Source organism: Sinocyclocheilus anshuiensis, unplaced genomic scaffold, assembly GCF_001515605.1.
Source record: "Sinocyclocheilus anshuiensis isolate Anshui unplaced genomic scaffold, SAMN03320099.WGS_v1.1 scaffold300, whole genome shotgun sequence".
In the NCBI taxonomy this organism is placed as follows: Eukaryota; Metazoa; Chordata; class Actinopteri; order Cypriniformes; family Cyprinidae; genus Sinocyclocheilus; species Sinocyclocheilus anshuiensis.
Genome location: NW_015557379.1, coordinates 897,677 through 920,924, shown reverse-complemented (window position 1 = coordinate 920,924; position 23,248 = coordinate 897,677). Strand labels below are relative to the sequence as shown.

The window sequence follows — 23,248 nt, the reverse complement described above, 5'->3', positions numbered from 1 at the left end:
TATATATATATATATATATATATATATTGTTTCATTTGCTCCATACAAAAGACATGATCTGGGTAGAACAGCTATTGTTACTAGGTACTGCAAAAATCAACACTAGTTAAGAAATAAATCTAGACATAGTAGCCACTTTACTGCTTGTCACTAAATGAACATAAATGCACAGATGGTAGTGGAAAGTTCTACTGATGATCTACTGAAAGTGTGCAAATTAAAGAACAGACTGATAATAACGCTGATATTTGATGCCTAGAACTAGTATCTGGGTAAGGTTGAAAATGCTTATAGTTATATAAATCACGAGTTGTACCTTGTTCTCCACAGGGAGCATCTGTCCACTGGTGGCCTCAACTGGTGGCTCCGCTGCTTTGTCATCAACTGCTTTCTCTTCATCTTGCTCTTCTTCCTCACCACCCCTGCCATCATCATCTCCACCATGGACAAGTTCAACGTCACCAAACCCGTGGAGTACCTGAACGTAAGAAGTCTGTTAAACTGAGTGTTAATGAGCATCACAATGCAGTGTGATTATTGGGTCATGATTCTGTCACTCATCTTCCCCCTGTGTCTGTTCCTCCAGAACCCCATCATCACTCAGTTCTTCCCCACCCTGCTGTTGTGGTGCTTCTCGGCCCTTCTCCCCACCATCGTCTACTACTCCGCCTTCTTTGAGGCCCACTGGACACGGTACAATGCCAAACCCTGTATATCGATGTATTTTTTTAATGACCTAGAGTTACTAAACTAAACCATTTTGTGGTAGACACACAAACCTGGTGGTCCTAAGCTTAAAATATGCATGACTTTTCCCTTTAGATCTGGAGAGAACAGAACCACCATGCACAAATGCTACACCTTCCTCATCTTTATGGTTCTGCTGCTGCCATCTCTGGGACTGAGCAGGTATTTTAGGTTTTGCATCTGGACCATTTATATGGTGCATTTTAAATTTAAAAGGGGTTAAGAGGGATGGTTTATTAAGTAGTATTTTCCTGAATAAACAACCTTTTAACAAAAGGCTGAAAAATACCAACCATTAAGTTGTTATTATATGCTAATTTGTGCTAATATAGTAAGATTTGTATATTTTAATTTGAAATAACAGTAATTTGTATCACAAATGTTGCATTTTTTGTGTATTTTCATGCCATTATATAGAAATGGAAAACATCTAAACTTTCTATCCAGGTTGTGTTTGCCATGTTGCCTGTTTCTCATTTGCATTAAACATTTCACACAATCTTTTCCAAAATGCAGTTTGGATGTTTTCTTCCGCTGGCTCTTTGACAAGAAATTCCTCGACGAGGCAAAAGTCCGATTCGAGTAAGTCCATGAGAGGATTTGCAGCTCTAAAATCCTGTGTTACAGGGGCTGTCGAGAGAGTTAAATAATAATTATGAGGTCAAGGTGTTTACAAAACATTTGGTTTATGCATATTTTCAAGATTGTAGATAATATGGCCTGATTCCTTTTTCGTCTCTATTAGGTGTGTCTTCCTTCCAGATAATGGAGCTTTCTTTGTGAACTATGTCATCGCGTCTGCCTTCATTGGTAATGCCATGGAACTGTTACGCATTCCTTATTTCCTTCTGTACATGATCCGGCTGTGTCTGGCACGTTCAGCTGCCGAGAGGCGCAACGTAAAGAAGGTCTGTGTAGTTTCAAGTACAGCAGTCATTACACTCACCCTTACTGTTATGCTCAGTAACTCATATACTCATGTTGTAATTCATGCATGGTTCCATGTTGTTACAGCATCAAGCTTATGAGTTCCAGTTTGGAGCTGCTTACGCCTGGATGATGAATGTCTTTACTGTGGTCATGACCTACAGCATCACCTGTCCAATTATCGTACCATTTGGTGAGTGACATTTCTCACTGAAGAACTATAAAGAATTCTTGCATTGTGGTGGCACGCTTAAAACAAGCTGATTTGAATTTTGTCTGCAGGACTGATGTACATGCTACTGAAGCACCTGGTGGACAGGTATAACATGTATTATGCCTACCTGCCCTCCAAACTGGATAAGAAAATCCACTCTGGAGCTGTCAACCAGGTGGTGGCAGCACCCATCCTCTGCCTTTTCTGGCTGCTCTTCTTCTCTACTGTCCGTACAGGTAAGACAATGCCAGATAGTGGGTCTGTTCTAAACCCTAGCGATCTGCCTGCCTACGCTGCATTTCAGGCACACTCTGGATGCAATGATAGTTCCAAACCGTAGGCAGCACTTGGTGGCTCACTTGCACTTGGACAGTATTGTGGCCAAGGTTGAGAACCAGTGCTCTAGATGTAAAAGATTATTGTCATATCTCTAATATGATTTTCTCCCCTGCTCTCCTTTCTCTTGATTTCCTCTTTTAAAATTTAAAGGTTTTGTTGCTCCAACATCAATGTTTACCTTTGTGGTTCTGATCATCACCATCATCATTTGCCTCTCCCACGTCGTCTTCGGTCATTTCAAATACCTCAGTGCGCACAATTACAAGGTCAGAAACAGCTCTGTCTGTTTGATTGTTTGTTTCTTTGTAAATAAACCAAGTCTAGAACTTTCTCTAAACCTCAGTGTGATTTTTTTTTTTTTTTTTTTCCTGAATTCTCTGCAGATCGACATGGACGGTGTGGACAATGGACGACCACCGGATTCATCTCCACCTGTCAAGTCTGTGGTAAGTTTTAATAATCATGTCAGAGTCTTGCACATCATGATGAGCAAGAAAGCTTTTTTTACACCCCTAGTTTTTATTTAGTAGTTACTAATCTGGCTTCAACAAAAATTGGACATTGTCACATCTGATTTTTTTTTTTTTCCACTTTACATCTTCCCTCTTTTTTCTATATCAGCAGACGTACGTCGCCCAAGTGCTACAGGACCCAAACACAGACGAGACAGGAAGTGGCGAGGACGAGGGGCAGGGGTCGTCGCAGGATGAGGAGGTGGTGAACGAGGGCGATTTCCAATCAGGAGAGGACAGCCTTATTGAGAACGAGGTGCACCAGTGACCCAGGCAGGGCCACGCCAGGTGCTAAACTTAGAGAAACTAGCAGGACTTCAACATGCACTGCACCTCACCACACTTACTGAGCTTGTGAATCCATCACAGCTGACAGCTATAACACTCATTTATCATTGAGGCTTGGAGACAGGATGGCCAATTGTCAAGAATATGGAGTGGCTTGTGATTGTACTCCAACTATTAGAAACTGAGTTTCATAATTCTTCTTTACATTGGTTACCCTGTTCGCACGACGTTTCTTGCCGTTAGAAGCGCATGTCTAGTAAACAAAAATTTGAATTTACCTATGTTATGATGAAGTAAAACCGCTATAGTGCTATCTCAGGTTGGCAGGAAAATTGTATATTAGGGTGGATATCACAAAGATGCATAAAGGTCAGATTTCACCTCCAAATCTTTTGCATAAAGAAAATATAGAAAGATTTCTTAGGAAATGAGTTACATAGGATAATGGTCAACTAAACAGTTTGGTGAGAGTTCAAACAAAAATAGATATCTATGAATTAACCAATCAGAATCAAGTATTTCAGACAGCCATGTGACCATTTACAAACTTTTTTTTTTTTTTTTAGAGCTTTAGCAACACCCCACGTTAACCATCTGTAGTACACAGAAATACTATCACAGATAGTTTATCAAATTTTGTGAGAAATCATACATATTAGAAATGCTTGTGGAATAAACATCAGTTATAATGACAGACAGTTAATCAGAATGTTTCTGAAAGTTTTGGTTTAGAAACAAAATGTTATTTTCTTCGTCCCAGCTGAAATGGCACTATAGCACAATACTTTTGGAGATGAGCAAATTCATTCACGCAACTTTTATTCTTCTTTACCAAAGCGAGTGTACTGTATTTAACATAGACTATTACTAGTCCCTCTTGTTGGAAAACACAGGATCGAAAAACTCACTCCAGCCTGCTGAATTAACCGATTGTGAGGAAAACAGCCGCCGAACACTAATTGTCTAATCATATACTTGAACTGGAAAAGCCACTTTTAGACTGTCTGACAGACTCAAAGCAAATCCCCATCCCTGGAACTATTCTCTTACGTCCACCCTTACATCTTCTGCACATCCAGTGTTTAAATGTAAACCTACGCATTGCTAAAGCATACTTGCGCTATGCGTAGTATGACGCTACTTTCTGAATCAGGCATCAGATGGACCAATTTTAAATTGTGTTGCTCTACTGTGGAATGTTCTGTCAATAACTGATACTGTAGCAAAAAGAAGAGCAAATTCCCTATGTGGACTTAAACGTGGAATTTGTGAATGTGAATATATTTTTCTTTTTTGTTATGCATGGGTATGAAATAATAGTTTCATCAGGTTTTGTTGACTTCATTTTTTTTCTTTTTATTGCCACTAAGAAGTGATGTACACAATACCATTTTTGATCACTTACTCATAAACACTGTAAAAAGTGCATGGGAAACATCATCAGAAATCACTGAACATCCTAAAAATTTGGTTTATGATGATAGCCAGATCTCATTGGGTCATATCAACATGTGTCCTAAATAAGACTTTCTTTATTGCAATAGTGGTGTGTTCCTTTGCAATTTTACAAGTGAACTGGAAATAACAGACTCCGTTCCATGGTTCTTCTTACCTGTGTGCATTTACAAGCTTTTCGCTGACACTCTTGCAGTCGTGAGCTTATTTGACTGGGTTCATGCATCATTTAGTGGTTGAAGTCTGAAAAAAAAGAAAAAGAACACACAAAAACTAGTACATTGACCACTATTTATTAACCAGTTTTTTTTTTAACAACTACACTCTTTATATCTGGTTTGTCACCATGTTCAGACATTTTTGCTACTGTGTCCATTATATACATATTGCATTTATGCTCTCTGTGCATTGCTGAAAATGCAAGTCAGAACTGGAAACAAAATATTTGTTCGTTTTTCTCTCAAAATAAGCAGACAAAGGCTGTGCCTGAGTACTTGCTTTTTTTCTTTGTCCAGCCTCTAATTGGTTGACCTTTCCTGCTAGTGGACCTAAATAGTTCTCATTGTGTCGTTTATTGTTTACAGAAATAGCAATGCAGTGTTTTTAACTGTCATTTTCTGCAACAAATGTTAACTTGAAACAGTTGTCGGGTGTATGTAAACTTGTGAAATTAGAACATTAGTGATATTTTTAGTTAATTTATGTAAATCACACTAATCTACCAATCTATCACTGAGGAGCTTTGTAACTGTTAAATGCAAATAACACTGTAGGCTATGCACTTCATGTGGAATATGTAACATTACCATGGTGTATGTATCAATATCAAGCCATTTTTGTCAGTGATCTCATTTGGATAACATTGAGTAACTGCAGTGCTTTGTCGGTCTGATGCTCTTGCTGCTTAGATACTGTAGGTGATGACCATATGACTGCATCCTGGATCTATTTAAGGAATAACACTGTCCTCAAGCATGATGCGGCAATAATTTATTTATGCATCTTTATAGGCTTTTCCCATTTGTTACAGATGCTGTCCACAATATTTATTTCTTTTGTCTATTACTTTTCCTTGTTTTGAATTAACCGGCCATTGGCCTGGAGTGAAGTGGTTAAATCAGTGTAATATTTTTGTAAATAGAAGCATTGCACGGCTCTTGGAACACTAAACTATATTTACATTTGTACAGCTTATCCAGCAAAACCATGTACAGTCAACCATGAATTGTTTGCTTTTGTCCATTCAGATTTCCCTTAAGATCGTACTTTGCTTGCGATTGCTGTTTTTAATAGTTTTGTATCTCAACCTTCCCTCAAATGATCTTTTGTACAGTGTCATCCTCAAACTCTTCCATGTCTTTGAACAATAAAATAGACTGACAAAACCATATAAAGTGTGGAGAAATTCTTCAATATCACACTGTGGACCCATGTCGTTTATAAATGCTCCAAAGAAATGCACTAATCGTGTTTCACTTTAATGAAGTCATAAGGGTTCGGTTTTATTCTGTTCTAGTCATTGATTGAATTCTTTGCTAAGAAAAACTCATTTTTGCACATTGTGTATTTCCAAGTAGTAAAAAATCCAAGTGTTGATCTCAAAAAATATATCTACTTCCAAATAGGTTTAAAAAAATGTATAATGTGCCCAATATGCAGATGTCCAATTTTCATGATTTTTTTCAGTAATATGGTTTTAAAACACTCTTTCCCTCCTATAAGGAGTCGTGATGTCATTTTATGGCAGCTTTCTTATTTGCCAAGAAATAGTGAGTACAATCTTTGACCTCTCACGGTCTTGTTGTGAGAAACCAGAACAGAGAGTCATAAGCTATCACGTTTTCTCTGATTCACTAATGATGAATCTTTCTTTCGAACCGATTCTTTGCAATGGTCCGGTCAAAACATTCGACTGCATTTGGCATCGGCAAAAAGTTTACAAATGTTTACGAATAATATTACCTAGAGAAAGAGATCATAGATGTCTTTCTATATTCTTTTATAGTAATTAATTCAACGCTTTAAATTCGAATTTTCTGTATGAATCTAATAACAGGCATTAACCGCGCTCCTGTCGTATTATATTTTACATTCACATAACGTTGCACATTAAATTCACATTACGTTTATAACTTGGACTTAAATGTCCTTATGACGATATTATTAGTGAATATGTATTTCATCACCGTCTTACCTCAAGACACGGTGTGCGCGTGATCTAACGTTCGACAACAACGGCTTTCACATGATTGAGAAATTTAGGTCACGTGCCCATTTAAAAAGTGTCTAACAACATTCACAAAAATTTAATAATATATGACTATTCACAATTTACTTAAGTGACTTGTTTGGCAGGTAATTTATTTTCTTAACGTAGACAAATAACGTTCCCCAAATGTGGTTATATTATTTTGGTATTCACAAAAGTCTAGCTCAATTAAGTACATAAATTGAATACTGATTCAGTTTGTTAGACTTATGTTATGAGGCAATTTACACCTACATATTCATATAACACAGTACTGATGACATACTAAACAACTATTTTATGAGGTTCCATTTGTGTCAAAAATGAGTCGACTGCTTTGTGCTTTGTACTATACATTTGTCTTTGTCTACAGTCATTGCCTACTTGTTCAGGTAAATCAGTATATGTAGGCGTGTATGTTGTCTGTTAGTCCACTCATTTTTGACACAAATGGAACCTCATACTATTTTACGCAGGGTCTTTATGAGGACACTGACTCGGTTCGTAGATGAGTTGAATAAAAGAAACCGATTCTCTCAAATGAATCGGTCTGTCCCCTGAGCATTGGTATCATGTAATGCTGTTCGTCTGACTCTAGGGGTGTAGTTTAGAGTTGTGGAGGTTTATGGAGGGTGTTGAGACGTGGAGAACTCCACTATGCCTTCCAGTGAGTGCTCAAAGAGGATTTTGTGTCTTCCTTTTGTGTGTTAGGGTGTTTGTTACATGTGATGCAGCCTGATCGTGCGTTAAGAGGTTTGATCGGAAGGGCTGAAGAGCAGAAGCAGTCATGGACGGAGCTTGGGCTGTTATTCTCATATCTCTGGCTATGTTCGTGGGATGTTTCATGCTCGGGATAATTCCATTATTGATCAATTTATCAGAGGTAAGAGGATCAATATTCGTATGCTGGTACGTTAACTTTATAAGCTACTGTAAAGCTACAGACGATAAAGCAATGTATCAAATGCAGGTAAAAACAATATTTACATACAGTACACCACATGTAAATTGTAGCATGCATTACAAATGAAGTTTAACTATGTTCGTAAGGTTTCTTCTATGCTTTGTACTCTGCCCAGTGTATCCGAGTTCAGTCACGTTACTGGTGATAGTTTCTGCATGTGATAGTGTGTCTACATTACTTTGTATGTGTAAATCTCTTAGTAGCAAACACAATTGAGTTAGAATTGTATAGCAACTTACCGTGTCATACTGTAAAACATAAAACTCCATGACTGTAAAGGCAGTAACTGTGTATTTTGACATTGAAAGACAAGTTTCAAGTTATTTTATTACATTTTCTCCACCCTTACAGCAGAAACTGCAGCTGGTTACCGTGCTGGGGGCGGGGCTTCTATGTGGCACTGCCCTGTCAATCATCATCCCAGAGGGGGTGGAGCTAGTGCAGGAGTCATGGAAAGGTGAGACTAGCCATCTTCATCTTATTTATTCATTCACTTCCCTATTCAGGGAATGAGTATGCACACTTTTGCACACTTGTCTTTGTTTACTTTTATCCAATGTAGGTTACCAGTTAAAACTCACTGCTGGTAGCCTCATATTGAGCAGACAACGATTGATTATGTTTGCCAAAACCTGTATCTTCTCCTCCTCATGTAGACTGGTATTGCTCCGCAATGGGAGAGAATCAAAATATCTCAGAATCAAATTCAACACTTCATCTTACTGCAAAGAAAGGTCTGCGTCCTCGCTTCTTCATAGGAGTCTCTCTCGTCTTGGGCTTTACGCTCATGTTTGTGGTGGACCAGATTGCCAACTACTGCTCCATGCACGGTACCTCAATGCTGCTTCTCGTTAGAAACACATTTCAGTACTTATCCACTCACTTCTTCCACACAGAGGCTGTGTTGAGAATAGTAATGTATAAGAGTGAACATACACCCTCATTTTTCTGGACAAGTCCAGGCCAGGATTTCTAAATTGCCTAAAATGTCCAGGTTTTGGCTTTGTTTTCCTGTTGACGTGCTCTCTACAGACTTCATACATTATATGTATATGTATTTGCATTGCTTTGACCACTCTCTGTAGATCCCACCTTTTCACACACCACAATTGGTCAGTTGTGTACAATGCCCACACGCTATTGGTCAAACTACTTTTCAGTCATTACCTTCAGCAAGTTTAAAAACAATAAGAAAACAAATAAAAAACCTGGACAATTTAGAAATCCCAGCCAGGACAGGTCTGGGGAAAAAAGGACGCATGGTCACCCTAAATGTATCGCATCGGAAAGGCATTTATTTTCAATAAAAATTAAAATAAAGTATCAGGTAGGTGTAGGGAGGGCTTTTTTTGTCCCAAGAAGGTGGCATTCATTTAATAATTTGAATTAGCATATTGTTTTATAATGTTCTACGATACTGAGGTGCAGATAATTGCCTGCTATTTTAACATAGTGCAAATAGAATCTATAGCTCTTTGCACTTAGTGTAAATAGCATCTTTTTCCATATTTTAATAGCTTTCGAAACAGTAGCTATACAAAAAAAAATTAAAAATCTGTAGTATGCCATGTTGTTTACTTCAGCAAGTTGCATCCAGTTATCATGTCAGAAATAAAACATTATTTTGCATTTTTCATCCAACGTCTTTTTAAAAATATCCTAACTTTTGGTGTGACTCATGAAAACTTTAAAGAAATATCTGGGTCACATTTCATGCCAAAATCTTACTTGGCCACACCCTGCCGTAGGCCCGTGACCTCTCATGTTTGCTCTCAATCATGCCAATGAGTCTGCGCAGTGAACACACCAGTACGCCACGCCTGCCATGACGCACACCACAATTTCATTATAAGCATCAATCAAGATGGCGGAGAAAAAAATGAACATCTTGTTTTAACCACGGACACAAAAGTTATACCACAATTCATGCACAGTCATGTCAACCAGATACTGAGAGAGAGAGACAGTGCATCATCGTGTCATGTGTGCTGGATGCAGTATTTTGCACTTACTTTGTAGTAATAGAGTGTGTTGACTGAAATAAGTTTGTATGAGTAAAGTTTTTGTTTTTGGAGAATCATAATATCTCTTATCTGTTGTATTTGAGCAGGACAGGGATGCACTTTGGTGACACATAAAACAAATTCCCAACATTATGTGTCTTTTGTGTCTTTCCATCATTTCCATCATGTTTGATGTGCTTGCAGATCATAAGCATTTCCTAATTTCACTTCAGAATTTTTTGTTATACTTAATCTTTTGTTATATTTTTTATACTGTCATCATTTTTAAAGTATATATATATATTTACTTTCCTTTACCTTTACCAAATTTACCTGTATTTACTTTGTTTTCATATTTGGCGACTTTTTGTGAAAAATGGAGACTTTTGAGGGTGCTTCTAGAGATTTTCTGAGGGAGGGGTTTGGCAACACTGGTGAAAACCTGTCGCGTCCGGTGTAGACACGGTGTTATTTTACTCTAATGTGATAAATCTCATTCTTAGTGTATTATTGAAATTGTAAAGCATGCATTTTGAATTGAATTTATTCCACTCGGCTACAGACAGATATGTTGAAGTCTGTGGAAAAACAGCCGTTGTGAAATGCTGTCAGATGCTCTCTTGATAACGTTTGTGTTTGTCCTGTTCCCCCAGAACCCCGAGCACACATGTACAGGGGCAACAGTGTTACTGCCACCCTGGGTCTGCTTATTCACGCCGCAGGTAACAAAAGCTTCACTTCCACTATATCGCCATTCAAAACAGATTACATTACAGTGAATCATGCCAGTTGTGCTTGTCCTATTCAAGTCGATGAACACTGGGTTTTCAATTCTTCTTAATAAGCCTCCATTGTGTTTTTATCACAGCATCTGTCCTATAATACAAAAAAAAGGGACATTAAAACAGACTAACCTCGTTTGGTTTTCATGGCTAGTGTTACATTTCTGTTTTCAAATATTGGATTACCAGGAGTGCCAACAAAAAACATTAAAAACTATGTTAAAAGAGTAGTTTACTCCAAAATTAAAATTCTGTTATTTGGGTGAAAATACATCCTCTTTTTCCCAGACATATCCTGGCTGGGATATCCAAATTGCCTGAAATGTTCGGTTTTGTTTTCCTACTGTTTCAATACTTAAAGGTAATGACTGAAAAGTAGTTTGACCAACAGCATGCAGGCATTGTACGTAATCGACCAATCGTGGTGCGCCAGAAGGTGGCATCCACAGAGATTGGTCTAAGCAATGCAAAATATGAGGACTCTAGAGAGACCATAAGTAGGCAAACAAAAACCAAACCTGGACATTTTAGGCCATTTAGAAAAAAAAGGATGTTTGGTCAATATAATTATTAAATACTCAAGACTTAAGATTTTGTTCTGTTCTACATGCAAAGTAAACAATGACAGTTTTAATGACAGAAATGGCCTGGTTCAGTTTGGTGTCTGTGAGGAACTTATTTGCATGATATTCCCATTGTCTGTCTCTTTCCAGCTGATGGTGTTGCTCTGGGTGCAGCTGCGGCCTCATCGCAGGTGTCTGTGCAGGTTGTTGTGTTTTTTGCTGTCATTTTGCATAAGGTGAGATTGCTCATTTTTTTCTTATTTATCTGTACTGTCACTGCTGAGTCATTCTGTATTAAGTAGCTCATATAGTAAAGCATTTGCAAGGTCATGGTTTTGACTCTCATGGAATGCATTAACTCAGTGGTTCGCAAACCTTTGCATGCCTTTGTTGCAAACTGTAGTGCAATTACAGTTAGTGACCAATTGCTTTCCTTTATTCAACACAAATTCACTTTTGTCCTCTCTCTCTCTCTATAGGCTCCAGCGGCGTTTGGTCTTGTGTCTTTCCTCATGCACGCAGGTCTGGAGAGGAAGACTATTCAGAAGCATTTACTGGCATTTTCTGCTGCTGCGCCGCTGATGGCCATCAGCACTTATTTCATCCTGAGTGCAGTAAGAAACCTCAGTTTCTCTTATTTGAAATTTGAAACTGTAGTCCCAGTAGTCTAGCAAGCAAACATCAAAATATGCACACAATGCAGTGTCGTTTTAGTATGTTTTTAGTAGATTTCATTCATATTTTGAATTTGCTTTTATTTTTATATTGTCAGTTTAAATTGTGCATTTATTTTTTTTAATACAAGTTTGTATTTAGCTTTATTTAATTTTTTTCTTTTCAGTTTAGTTATTTTAGTTAGTTCAACTTACTTTTTGGGGAAGTCGTGGCCTAATGGTTAGAGAGTCTGTGTTCACTGCTGTGTGTGTGCACTTAGGATGGGTTAAATGCAGAGCACTAATTCCTAGTATGGGTCACCATACTTGGCCACGTCACTTTCACTTTTCACATCACTTTACGTTTTTTCCCGTTAGTTGCCAACTTTTCAACTTAAAAGTTTTTTTTATAGTTCTTCAGATTTATTTTAATGCAACATGAAGATGCAACATATAAAAGATGCTTTTCAATTTGTCTTTTTTTTTTTGATGGCACAATGACATCAGACCCTTTTGAGATCAGGGGCCAGTTGCATAAACATACCTATTTTGTTAAACCAGTGTTTCTTTTCTTTGCAGTATCATAACATTTTGATGACTAACTTGTAAGACTAGTCTAAGCAGTTTATGCAACTGGCATTTTTACCATGGAACCAACATGTTATTTTTGGACTGTGGAGAGAGATTTTTTTTCTGAACATTACAGTACGTCTGCATAATACATCCAAACATTTACTTCAGACGAGCAATTAAAAATATGACTGTTTTAACATTTTCCATTTAATTCTTCTGTTTTTTGGAATGATCTAAAATAAGAAATAAATATCTTTGCAGTCTAATGGCTCTTCTCAGAACCGCCTGAGCATTACAGGCATTGGCATGCTGTTCTCAGCTGGGACTTTCTTATATGTGGCCACGGTTCATGTTCTGCCAGAAATCAACAGCAGAGGGCATCAGCGCTCCACTCACGTCCACCATCAGACAGGAACCGGAGGCGGAGCCTACCAGCAGCAGGGCGGTCTGGGCATCACAGAGAGCCTGACTCTCATCCTGGGGGCTGGACTTCCTGTGCTGTTGGCCCTCGGCCTACCAGATGATTAATCTGTAAAAACAGTCTCCCAGCATAACAGGACCGGTGATGTGTAATATTTCATTTGAAAATGTTTATATATTTTTTTTTATTAAGACTTGAGAATGCTCTCTGTGAGTTTTATCATGATTAGTGTTATGAAACTCCCCACATTTTCTGTTTAACTATTATACAGTTTTGATTAATTGTTTTATTAGCTGAGAAACAAAATAAAAGCCTGTGGTGTTTATGTGCAGTTGGAATTTTGCATCTGTGCATTGTCAAGGACATAAAAGATTGTGATATTTTATATTCTTATATGTAGAATAGACTCCAATTTTATTTTGCCCTAGAAATTAAGTAATTCTCACTGCCATAAAGTTGCAAGCTTAAGTGCAATACAGTGCTCTTTTTCAAAAAAAAAATTTGAAAATGTTATTTGTTTTAACTTTTGTATTAAACCAAGAATGCCTTGTATTAATATAAACCAATGTTTATTTTGAAATAATACATGCACATTAAGATGGCATGACAATCTCTCTGGTACGTGACAATCTATTCAAAGCCATAAAAGCTGCTGTTTTGTGTGCATTTTTGTGTTTTGCAGATCACTTGACAAAAAAATCACTTGACCTTAAGATGTTTCTTAATGTATCTGCTGCTGCTGATATTTTATTATTTATTTATATTTATATTTAGCTTTTAGTCATATAAATAAATAAATACTGAACGGAACAAATCAGTCTCAGATTTGCAAAATAAAATCCATATAAAAAAATTATATAAAAGTGAGAAATACTGTAAAACGCCTCAAAATGTATTGCTTAATAAAACCTTCACATTACATAATCACATTATTTGTTCAAATAAATGTCAATAAAAAATACATGTGCAGTCTAAAAGCTTATTAATTGCCTGATAAATACATTTTACCAGCACTGTAAACACCTCATTTGAATGAACTGGTTCTCTGTTGCCTAAGCTGCATTTACATTTGAACGTGACTATGAAGTTGTTTTATACTCCTCTGTCTTTTGTTTGGCTCCATTAATACTATTATAATTAGCCTATTATAATTTTCTAATTAACTTTTCCTCAGACTAATTTAGTTCTACACTATTCATAGTTCCAGGTGGCCCAGTTGAGCTCGGTTTCTCGTGCCATCCGGTCAAAGGTGCGACGGGACGTCTGCTCACTCACCCTCTCCCGCATGTAGCAGGAGGCGTGAGCCACCTTCCGGCTCCGCTCCTGGGCCTCGGCCCTCTCTTTCTGCAGCTTCTCCCTGCGCTGTTCAGCCTTGCATCTCTCCTCCCACTGCGCTTTCTCCTCCTCCAGGACTCTTTCTCGTAGTCTGTGATGGCTGAGCTTCTTCTCCTGGTTTTCTCGTCTGACGCCTTGAGCTCTTCGCCGCCGTTGCTCCTGCGCCTGCATCACTGCACGCTCCGTCTGCAGCTGGCAACCTTGCACCCACATTTGCTTCTGCTCCATCCTATCCCTGTTCTCCCTCCTCGCCCGCTGCTGCGCCATCCGCATCTGCACCTCCTCTGCTGCACGCGATCGCATTTCCTGCACCCGCGCCTCTAGAAGCAGTGCATGGTTCTCCTTGGAACATTGCAGCTTCTGCTCCAGTCCTTTCCGCTTGAGCTCCTTCTCTGCACGCTCCTGCTCCTTGACCTCCTTTTTCAGGAGGTGTTTGAGTAGCTCCCTCTGGTTCGATTGCTTGAGTCTCCTCCTTTCTCTCTTCTCCTGCATTCGCTTGCTCCTCATTGCGTGGTGTTCTTTTTACCTGCGCCTCCTGCAGCTCCTTCTCTCGCTGCGCCTCCTCAACGCGCTCATTCTCCCGCACGAGCCTCTCCTGGTAGCGTTTGTGCTCTTTTGCATCCCTGCTCGCCACATCAAGCTTGAACCTGCGTCGAGCTTGTTGCTCCTCGGCGAGCCTCCTCCAGCGCTCCTCCTGCCAAAGCGCCTCCCGCTCGCGCTGCTCCGCAAGCATCGCCTCCTCTTCCTCTCGCAACCTCCTCCACTCCTCCAAGTCCTCCTGCCAGCGGCGAATATGTTGCAGAAGTTCTTTGCGCTGCTTTCGCTCCTCCTCGCGCCTGTGCTCCTCCTCGCGATGTTGCTCCTCAAACATGCTCTGGCATAAACGAAACTGCTCCTCTTCGTGCTTGGCCAGCATCAATGCAGCAATCTTGCGATCTTTTTCTGGGACGGCGATGCTTAGTTTGCGACTGATCTCTTGCAAGAGGCTCTTCTTCAGCCGACGCTCCATCGCAGGAGAACGTCTGAGGTCGGCCAGGCTGAAACTGTAGGGAAACTTCTGACCGCATGCGGTCGGGAACCCATCGGGAGATCGAAATCGCAGACTTTGAATTATTATTTGTGAACCGTGTCTCAGACATTGGGCTTTGGAATCGGTGCTTTGACTCTCAGCTGTTTGCTCCAGGACGGTTTCCAGGGCTGTGAATGGTTTTACAGATGACTTTCTATTCCAGCCCTCTTGTATGATCCACTCTCTCTCCTCTCGACACAAGCGCAGTTATTCTCTTCTTCCTTTCTCGTACTCCTCATATAATGCAGTCACCTCCTCCAGAGAGGACTTCTGGTTTTCATCAATAAAGTCTGTGAGGGATCGGAACAGCAAATCAACAGGTTTCACTCCCAATCTTGCACAGGCTTCAAGTGAACGTGGGCTTGTCAGAACATATCTGCTGTCTTCAGCTTCAGGAGAGTTGAAATTGTTTAAATCTAAATGCAGGAGAGGTGAAATTGATCTAATATGCTCCATTAATAACTGTGGTCAACCTACTTCATGCATTTGATCGAGAATACAGCTGGTTTACAAATCCGTCATATCTAGTTTTATATGTAGAAACGTTTTGTAATACGTATTCGCGCCTGATGCCGAGTTCAGACTACACAATATTTTTGTCGGTCACAATAGAACATGCTAGTCTTTCTGTCGTGATGCATCGCAGACGCGGAATCGGTTGTCGTCCACTATGACACACTACACGTGCTGAAACGATCGTTTACGAATCCCCACGACACCCTACGTCAAGCAAATCGTGGCAAAATCGGGCTAAAATAGTGTAGTCTGAACCGGGCTTTAATCTGCTCTTCAAAACCTCGAACGCTTCTCTGGTTGCCATAGCAGCGCAGCAACGTCACAGGAACAGCTTCAATTCTTTTAAGCTCATGGAAATAATTCAAATTCAAAACAGCGCCATCTAGCGATCAGGCGACGGTATTTTTGCCACGACATTTAGCACTAGCACACTTTTCAAAGCAAAGCACTTTAAAAATGTTTGTTTGGTTAATTGGAAATATTAAAACAATATATATAATGTTGAAATTGAAGACAAAAATATAAAAGTATTGTGAATCGTTCATAGTTAGAGTTAATGATCTACACGTGGTTCCTCTACTAGGTCACCTGTGTGAACTTGAGGAGAAATAACTTCAAATATAACCAATAAAACTTAAAATCAAATATCATTGAGCCATTGAGGTAGTGAAAAGATCCTGGAGCATTTGTTTGCATGACATTTTCTTTGATATTTTGCCATTTTCACTCTTTTCATATATAAAATTGACATTAAACCGTTTTCTCATGTGACTAAAACAGAAATGTATGAATAATATTAATCAGTGTTAACTAACAGTTTTCATCATTTTAATGCCCTTGTTTCATGGCAATGACCCCAGTTAACTATAACCATAGGAAGTATGGTATTTTTATCATGAAAATCAGCCTTTGTAAATAGGTAACAATTGGTGGATGTAACATTTAAAAGTTGCATCAAACAAGTCAAGGGGTCATATGATGCGATTTCAATTCAGAACACTTCAACCCAAATATTCAGATGTGTGCAGCACATTTTAATGTACAGTATGTGGAAAATAATGTGTTTTTTTAACCTTAAACCGCATAAACACATTTCATTACACCAAATACACAAAATAATGTTCTTTTTAGCAACGTCATATGACCCCTTTAATGAAAAGTTTCTTGGGTTTGCCACAGGAATGACGGCACTAATCAAGCAAACTTCCTGTAATTACAAACTGTTTTTACTGAAACGCTCCATTACGAGACACTGACAGACAAGCTGTTGAGTCTCTGGTGCAGCTCACGTACTGAACAGACACGATCACGCAGTTACAAACAGAAATTTGTTTATTTCCATCCACAGTCCCACCCGACCACACATTTCAATTTTGCCAATTTTTTGGAAAACACCTCATTCAAAAGACACCAAAGCAAGTTGTGCATTTACATGATGTTAGAATGTGTCGTCATACATGCTGCATTAAACAAATTAATAAAAAAGCTGTTAGAAAAAAACAAATAATAAGGTCAAATGTAACACTTTTAGGCCTTCATTTAAAATGAGAAACTTCAGCCATTGCTGACAAAATGTACTAAGGCCAATATTTGAAAGCAAGTTCAAATCAAATACATGCAGCTGACAAAATAAACAGCAGACATCTGAATGGATCTTATGATTCAAAATGCCACTATAAACTCAAATTGGGGCCCTTTAATGGTGTGATACAGTACGATTTATCTAGAACCACTGCAAAATTAGTTCCTTGTTTTGTTTTCAGTACAAATATCAAAACATTCTTAAATGAAGAGACATTTACTTAAAGATGACTTAAGATGTTAAAATTAGTTGAGTTTATGCTTAAAACAAGTAAAAATGTCTGTCAATAATGCAAGAAAAATAAGCTTAATTCAAAAGGGAAAACCAAATGATTTATTTTTTTCTCGTTTTAAGCATAAACTCACTTAATTTTGATGTATTTTTCAGAAAACAAGATTTTATGTCATCAAAAAGTCATTTTGAATTTTTAGACATTTGCAAAGGGAAAAAAAAAAAGACGAAAATAATTTTTGCAGTGACCTACTGCCCTAATAGCTGCATGTCTCTGCCATTACTAAACGAAGCTAAAACAGGACCATTAAAACTGTTAATATCTACAAAAACATTAAAAGTAACTAAAACAGAAAGGGGTTAACTTGAACTATACATTATTGCTAAATACTGAATTGGCACATTTTACAAAAAGTATACAAAAAAAATGCAGATAGATTTGGCTCTTTTTTTTACCTGATGATGATGCTCATAACATCATGATGTTGATGAAGATGGTCCCTCTTTGAATCCCTGTGTGAATACTGTCTATTCCAGTTCCACTTCTTCAAGAAAACACAAGAGGGACAAACAGGCAAGCGGATACATGTGCAGTATGAAAACATTCTCTCTGGCTCTGTGTATATCTGGGGTTAAAGTTCCTCTTCTTCATCATACGGAGAACTAGGCCACGGTTCTAGATCATGGCCCGGAAAGCGAAGGATAACGCGGCTCCCACAGCCAAGCCAAGAGAGAGGAAGAAGGCCATGATGGCCCCTGCGGTCTCCGCTTCATGTTGGGACACTTTCCTGTGGGACGAACACAAAACATTAGAGGGCATGAAGAGCTTTGACTCAACTGTTAGATGAACATCATCATGCCAGTGTTTACTGAACAGATTCAACTTGTATTGCTCTGTCTGAGACTGAGATTAGGTCTATTTTCCGCACGCATGTTGATGATATTCTGTACGTACTTTGGTCCGAAGCACATGCAGAGGCTGGCCAGGTATCCGTTGCTGAAGGAGAAGAGGATCATGAAAACGATGTACCAGGCGTCGTGAGAGAACACCACGGGCAGGTAGTGTCTGGGCTGAACGTTACAGAGCACAAAGAGAGGAACGAACACCAAGCGTGCGATGACCAGGATGGGCAGCCAGATGCTGTCTTTACCGGGCTGAACAGAGAACAGAGAGCACATGTCAGAATGTGTCCACAAATATTCATCATCATCATCATCTTCAGAACAAACCAAATCGGAGAAATTTATTACATTTTATTTATCAAGACACCATTCAGTTCATGTAAATACTGTATTAGTGATAGCTAAATATACAAATTTTATATTGAAGTACTAAAATGACTCAAATTCAAAGCTATTGCTAAAGAGAACTATTTCAAATTGTAATTTAAAATGATGAACAACAAAATTATAAAATTACACAATTATATTACTGTGCCCACTTGAGCCAATTAACAGCAAGGTCTTTGTTCTGTCAATTTCAAAATGTATTCATTTTTTTTTTTTTTTTTTATAATGTGCATAACTTAAATTTTTTTTTGTTTGTTTTTTTAGGTTAAACTATATTGTTTGTTTTATTTACTATTTTTATTAAAACTATTAAATGGTTTGCATTGCAGGGAAATAAAATATGAATATTAGATTAAAAATAAAAAGTGAAATAACCTAAGCTCAACTTGAAGTACTAAAAATACTCAAATTCAAAACTGAAATAAAAATAAATTATTGCTAGAGAGAAATATTTAAAATTGTAATTTAAAACAATGAAAAACATAAAATTACACATTAACTGAAGTTAAAAATGAAATTAAAAGCCAACTCAAAGTGAATTACTAAACACTGAAAATAATGTTGAATTAAATGTAACATTTATTATTAATATATAATTAATATTATTTAAAATGTATTTAATATTTATTTAAATAATATTATTTAAATTTAAATATTTATTTATTTAAAATATTGGGTAACACAAAAAAAGGTTGAATTTGTTAACTTAGTTAAAACTAGCTTTTTTTAAACATTTACCAAGTTATTGTTAATCTCAACATTTATTAAGGCAAGGCAAGGCATAATATAAATAATGCCATAATATAAAATATGCATTTTTATAATAATGTCATAGTTTTAGATTATATTATCATTATCTCAACTACCTAGGTCCATCAGGACCGCTTCGGCCATTATCAAACCCATGCTGGTCAACCACTGCAATCCGTCTGCTTAAGCAGTGCATGAGGAAGACTGAAGAGCAGGCCTTCATCATTCAGTGCATTCTGAGGTCATGCGAGTGTCCCTGTGAAAGTGCTTTTTCTCCTAAAATACTCCAAACCCATGACAACACAATCTAAATCTGGCAAATTTACAGCTACTGCCTGCACGAGACATCTTAAATTAATTTACTACATGCTGATCTACAGCAGTCATAGTTTCTCCCATGTTGCTCAGCTCTTGCCCTACCAATGCACACTTATTTCATTCGCTCATTTTGAACATTTACAGACTCGAGAGAAACAGGTGTTGGATTGAGTGTGGTAATAGCGGACATGAGCTCGTGTTATTAAAGACAGAGCGATGGGATCTGCTCCACTGAGGTTTTCCTTGAGAACTTCATCAGTTTTCCCTGTAAGTGAGTTTGATGTTTTATAGAGGAAGTTACAAAGCAGGCTGAATTCCGTGTAAAAGTTCTCTGTGTTGACTTACATTTGCAAATCGTGAGAGGAACTGAGCTCAAATCAGATCAACTCTTGTTCAGACCATACAAACATAATTATCAAACAAACCAGCGATGACTAAACTGACACTTCCCTAAGCACCAAAGACATGAACGCATAGTTGTTGAGAGCTGATTTAGCAACAACATTCACAACCATGACAATATCTGATTATTAATACACAAATACATAAAAGCCTTGATGTGTACTATATTTGTATTATAATAAATAACACCCTTCATATCATCTATATCTGTATTATTATAAATTATATGTCTTGATATCTCCTATTTGTATTATGATAATCTATATTTGTATTATAATGATAAATAAAAGCTTTGATAATAATACTATTTGTATCATGATAAATAAAAATATTAGGGCTGTCAGTCGATTAAAATTAATTAATTTTAAATTAAAAATGAATCGAATTAATCGCAAACTAAATTTGGCTGTGAAAATACCCCCAAAAGATCATTTAAAGCTATTATTGTGTTAAATGTTTAGGCTACAGCAGCCTAACATAAAGTATGGAACATAAAAGAAGATCATTTTTAGAAACATCTCAGTATTTTTTGTTCATGCAATGACAGTCACTAGTGACCAAAACAGCTTAGTTACCAAGTATTCAAAATACCTTCTTTTATGTTGTGCTAAAGAAAGCAAGTCATTCAGGTCTGAAACAACATGAGGGTGAGTAAATGATGACAGTTTATTTCTTTATTTATTTTTGGTGAACTATCCCTTTAATGTTTTTTTTGTTGTTGTTTTCTTAAGAAATGAAATGATACTCCAAACAAGAAACTAAAACTACCAGCAGGTGGCAGTAAATGTCTTTGTGAGTCGCTTCGTTCAAACGGCTGATTCATTCAGGAATTCAGTAAACGGCTCTCTCTATGAACGGGCTACTGAATCATTGATTCACTCGATTCGTTCAAAATGCGGATTCGTTCAGAAACTAAACACAACAGTTCTGCTGTGGGTTTTTTTTTTTTAGGTAATATTTTCGTTGGCAAAATTGAACAAAAACACACAATATTGTGTTTAAAATATAGCACAATATTACATTCTTATTTACTGAACTGTTGCATAAAATCACATGTGCACTCATGTTCTTCGTGACAAAAACAGTACTCCTGTGATAGCTCTAGCTGCTCCTGTGATATATTACTTATCATATGATATAAATATGAGACAAAAACTCATACAGGGGCATTTTTTGTTGCCCCAATATTTTGAATTTTAGGGCATAAGTGCATTAATGGAGTTGTTACCCTGCATCATATTTGTCAACAGTCAACTGTATGAAATGTAAGATGACGTACAGGTCTGGGGCAGGGGGCAGTAAAATATTTTAATCGCGTTATTTTTTCATAACTAATCAAGTTAACTCGTTAAACTGACAGCCCTAAAAATATATATTTGTATTATGATGATAACTAAAAATCCTTCATATTTACTATATTTGTATTATGACAAACAAGTCTTCACATCTAAGAAACTAAAACTACCAGCAGGTGGCGGTAAATGACTTTATGAGTCGATTCGTTCAAACGGCTGATTCATTCAAGAATTCAGTAAACGGCTCTCTCTATGAACGGGCTACTGAATCATTGATTCACTCGATTCGTTCAAAACGCGGATTCATTCAGAAACTAAACAACAGTTCTGCTGGGGGTTTTTTTTTTTAGGTAATATTTTCGTTGGCAAAATTGAACAAAAACACACAATATTGTGTTTAAAATATAGCACAATATTACATTCTTATTTACTGAACTGTTGCATAAAATCACATGTGCACTCATGTTCTTCGTGACAAAAACAGTACTCCTGTGATAGCTCTAGCTGCTCCTGTGATATATTACTTATCATATGATATAAATATGAGACAAAAACTCATACAGGGGCATTTTTTGTTGCCCCAATATTTTGAATTTTAGGGCATAAGTGCATTAATGGAGTTGTTACCCTGCATCATATTTGTCAACAGTCAACTGTATGAAATGTAAGATGACGTACAGGTCTGGGGCAGGGGGCAGTAAAATATTTTAATCGCGTTATTTTTTCATAACTAATCAAGTTAACTCGTTAAACTGACAGCCCTAAAAATATATATTTGTATTATGATGATAACTAAAAATCCTTCATATTTACTATATTTGTATTATGACAAACAAGTCTTCACATCTACTGTATTTGTATTATGATAAATAAATAAATATAATCCATATCTACCATTTGTATTATGATCAATAAAATCTATATTTGTATTGATAAGTAAATAAAAATCCTTCATATCTACTATTTGTATTATGACAGATAGTAAGAAATAAATACAATCCTTGATATCTACTATAAATAAAAATAAAACCATTGATATCTACTGTATTTGTATTATGAAAAATAAAATCCTTGATATCTAATATAAATAAAATCTTTGATATATACTATAAATAAAAATAAAACCATTGATATCTACTATAAATAAATAAAATCAATAAATCCAATCTAAACGAGATAGAACAAACAAGTGAATAATCTGTTCAAACTGATTTACAGAGAGTAAAGATTTGATTTTTGATAAACGCCGTAAGTGGAAGAAACTTGATTTGACCACTGCACTAATTTGTTTCTCAAAACCCAGGTTGCAATCAAAAAGAACACCAAGATTTTTAGCACTGGGTGTAAAGTAGGAAGAGAAGTGACCAAAATGAAGCGCCCAGTCTTCATATGACTTTAAAGGTGAAAATTTGACTTTTCCAGGTTTTAAGTGCTATAATCAGGTCCCTGGTGCATCTACCAACCAAGGAAACGTGAAAAAGATGAACCCAGTAACTTTGTTTTGGGAAGCCTTTTTCTGCAAGCGTCTGAAAAAACCAGCGCCTCTGATTTCGCTCCCTTGGTGACGTGGCAAAGGGATCTCATTATAATATTACCGCCCCTTAATCTGTAAGTTTACACCCAAGGCGCCATCATTTGTTTTCGCAAGCAACAACGGTGTACCGGCTCTAATGCCATGATGAAAGTTTGAGCAAAACGTGCTAACTGTTCTGTCTTTGGCTGCACAGACGAGCACAGAACACTGTTTAGAGTCCCAGCCTCAGAGGAGACA

The 23,248-nt window shown here is 37.3% G+C and overlaps 3 protein-coding genes and 1 pseudogene across 7 annotated transcripts in view; 2 read left to right on the top strand and 2 right to left on the bottom strand.

Moving 5' to 3' along the window:
* The window catches only part of LOC107679181 (CSC1-like protein 2), a 33,048-nt gene extending 27,184 nt beyond the window's left edge, over nucleotides 1-5,864 (top strand). For 3 of the 4 annotated variants that reach the window (XM_016474687.1, XM_016474685.1, XM_016474683.1), the window contains 10 exons: nucleotides 331-484; nucleotides 587-693; nucleotides 823-909; nucleotides 1,264-1,329; nucleotides 1,493-1,655; nucleotides 1,762-1,867; nucleotides 1,957-2,124; nucleotides 2,378-2,493; nucleotides 2,611-2,673; nucleotides 2,849-5,864. In XM_016474687.1, coding sequence (XP_016330173.1) covers nucleotides 331-484; nucleotides 587-693; nucleotides 823-909; nucleotides 1,264-1,329; nucleotides 1,493-1,655; nucleotides 1,762-1,867; nucleotides 1,957-2,124; nucleotides 2,378-2,493; nucleotides 2,611-2,673; nucleotides 2,849-3,007 — 1,189 coding nt within the window. In that variant the 3' untranslated portion in view covers nucleotides 3,008-5,864. The remainder of the gene's footprint in view (nucleotides 1-330; nucleotides 485-586; nucleotides 694-822; nucleotides 910-1,263; nucleotides 1,330-1,492; nucleotides 1,656-1,761; nucleotides 1,868-1,956; nucleotides 2,125-2,377; nucleotides 2,494-2,610; nucleotides 2,674-2,848) is intronic. The other variant, XM_016474684.1, reaches the window with a different exon arrangement.
* Nucleotides 5,865-7,298: 1,434 nt separating this feature from the next.
* LOC107679149 (zinc transporter ZIP9-like) lies at nucleotides 7,299-13,192 on the top strand. Of its 2 annotated transcripts, XM_016474611.1 has the most exons (7): nucleotides 7,299-7,613; nucleotides 8,046-8,151; nucleotides 8,351-8,524; nucleotides 10,351-10,419; nucleotides 11,193-11,278; nucleotides 11,522-11,656; nucleotides 12,530-13,192. In XM_016474611.1, the coding sequence occupies exons 1-7, from the start codon at nucleotides 7,518-7,520 to the stop codon at nucleotides 12,794-12,796; spliced, it is 933 nt and encodes a 310-aa protein (XP_016330097.1). In that variant the 5' UTR covers nucleotides 7,299-7,517; the 3' UTR covers nucleotides 12,797-13,192. The 2 variants fall into 2 exon arrangements, with proteins under 2 accessions (XP_016330097.1, XP_016330098.1); XM_016474612.1 differs by lacking the exon at nucleotides 8,351-8,524.
* A 688-nt stretch (nucleotides 13,193-13,880) lies between these two features.
* On the bottom strand, nucleotides 13,881-15,549 carry LOC107679137 (coiled-coil domain-containing protein 177-like; annotated as a pseudogene).
* A 2,053-nt stretch (nucleotides 15,550-17,602) lies between these two features.
* Nucleotides 17,603-23,248, bottom strand: part of LOC107679135 (equilibrative nucleoside transporter 1-like) — a 20,473-nt gene continuing 14,827 nt past the window's right edge. The window contains exons 11-12 of the mRNA XM_016474595.1: nucleotides 18,378-18,577; nucleotides 17,603-18,210 (exon numbers count right to left, since the gene is read on the bottom strand). Coding sequence (XP_016330081.1) covers nucleotides 18,099-18,210; nucleotides 18,378-18,577 — 312 coding nt within the window. The 3' untranslated portion in view covers nucleotides 17,603-18,098. The remainder of the gene's footprint in view (nucleotides 18,211-18,377; nucleotides 18,578-23,248) is intronic.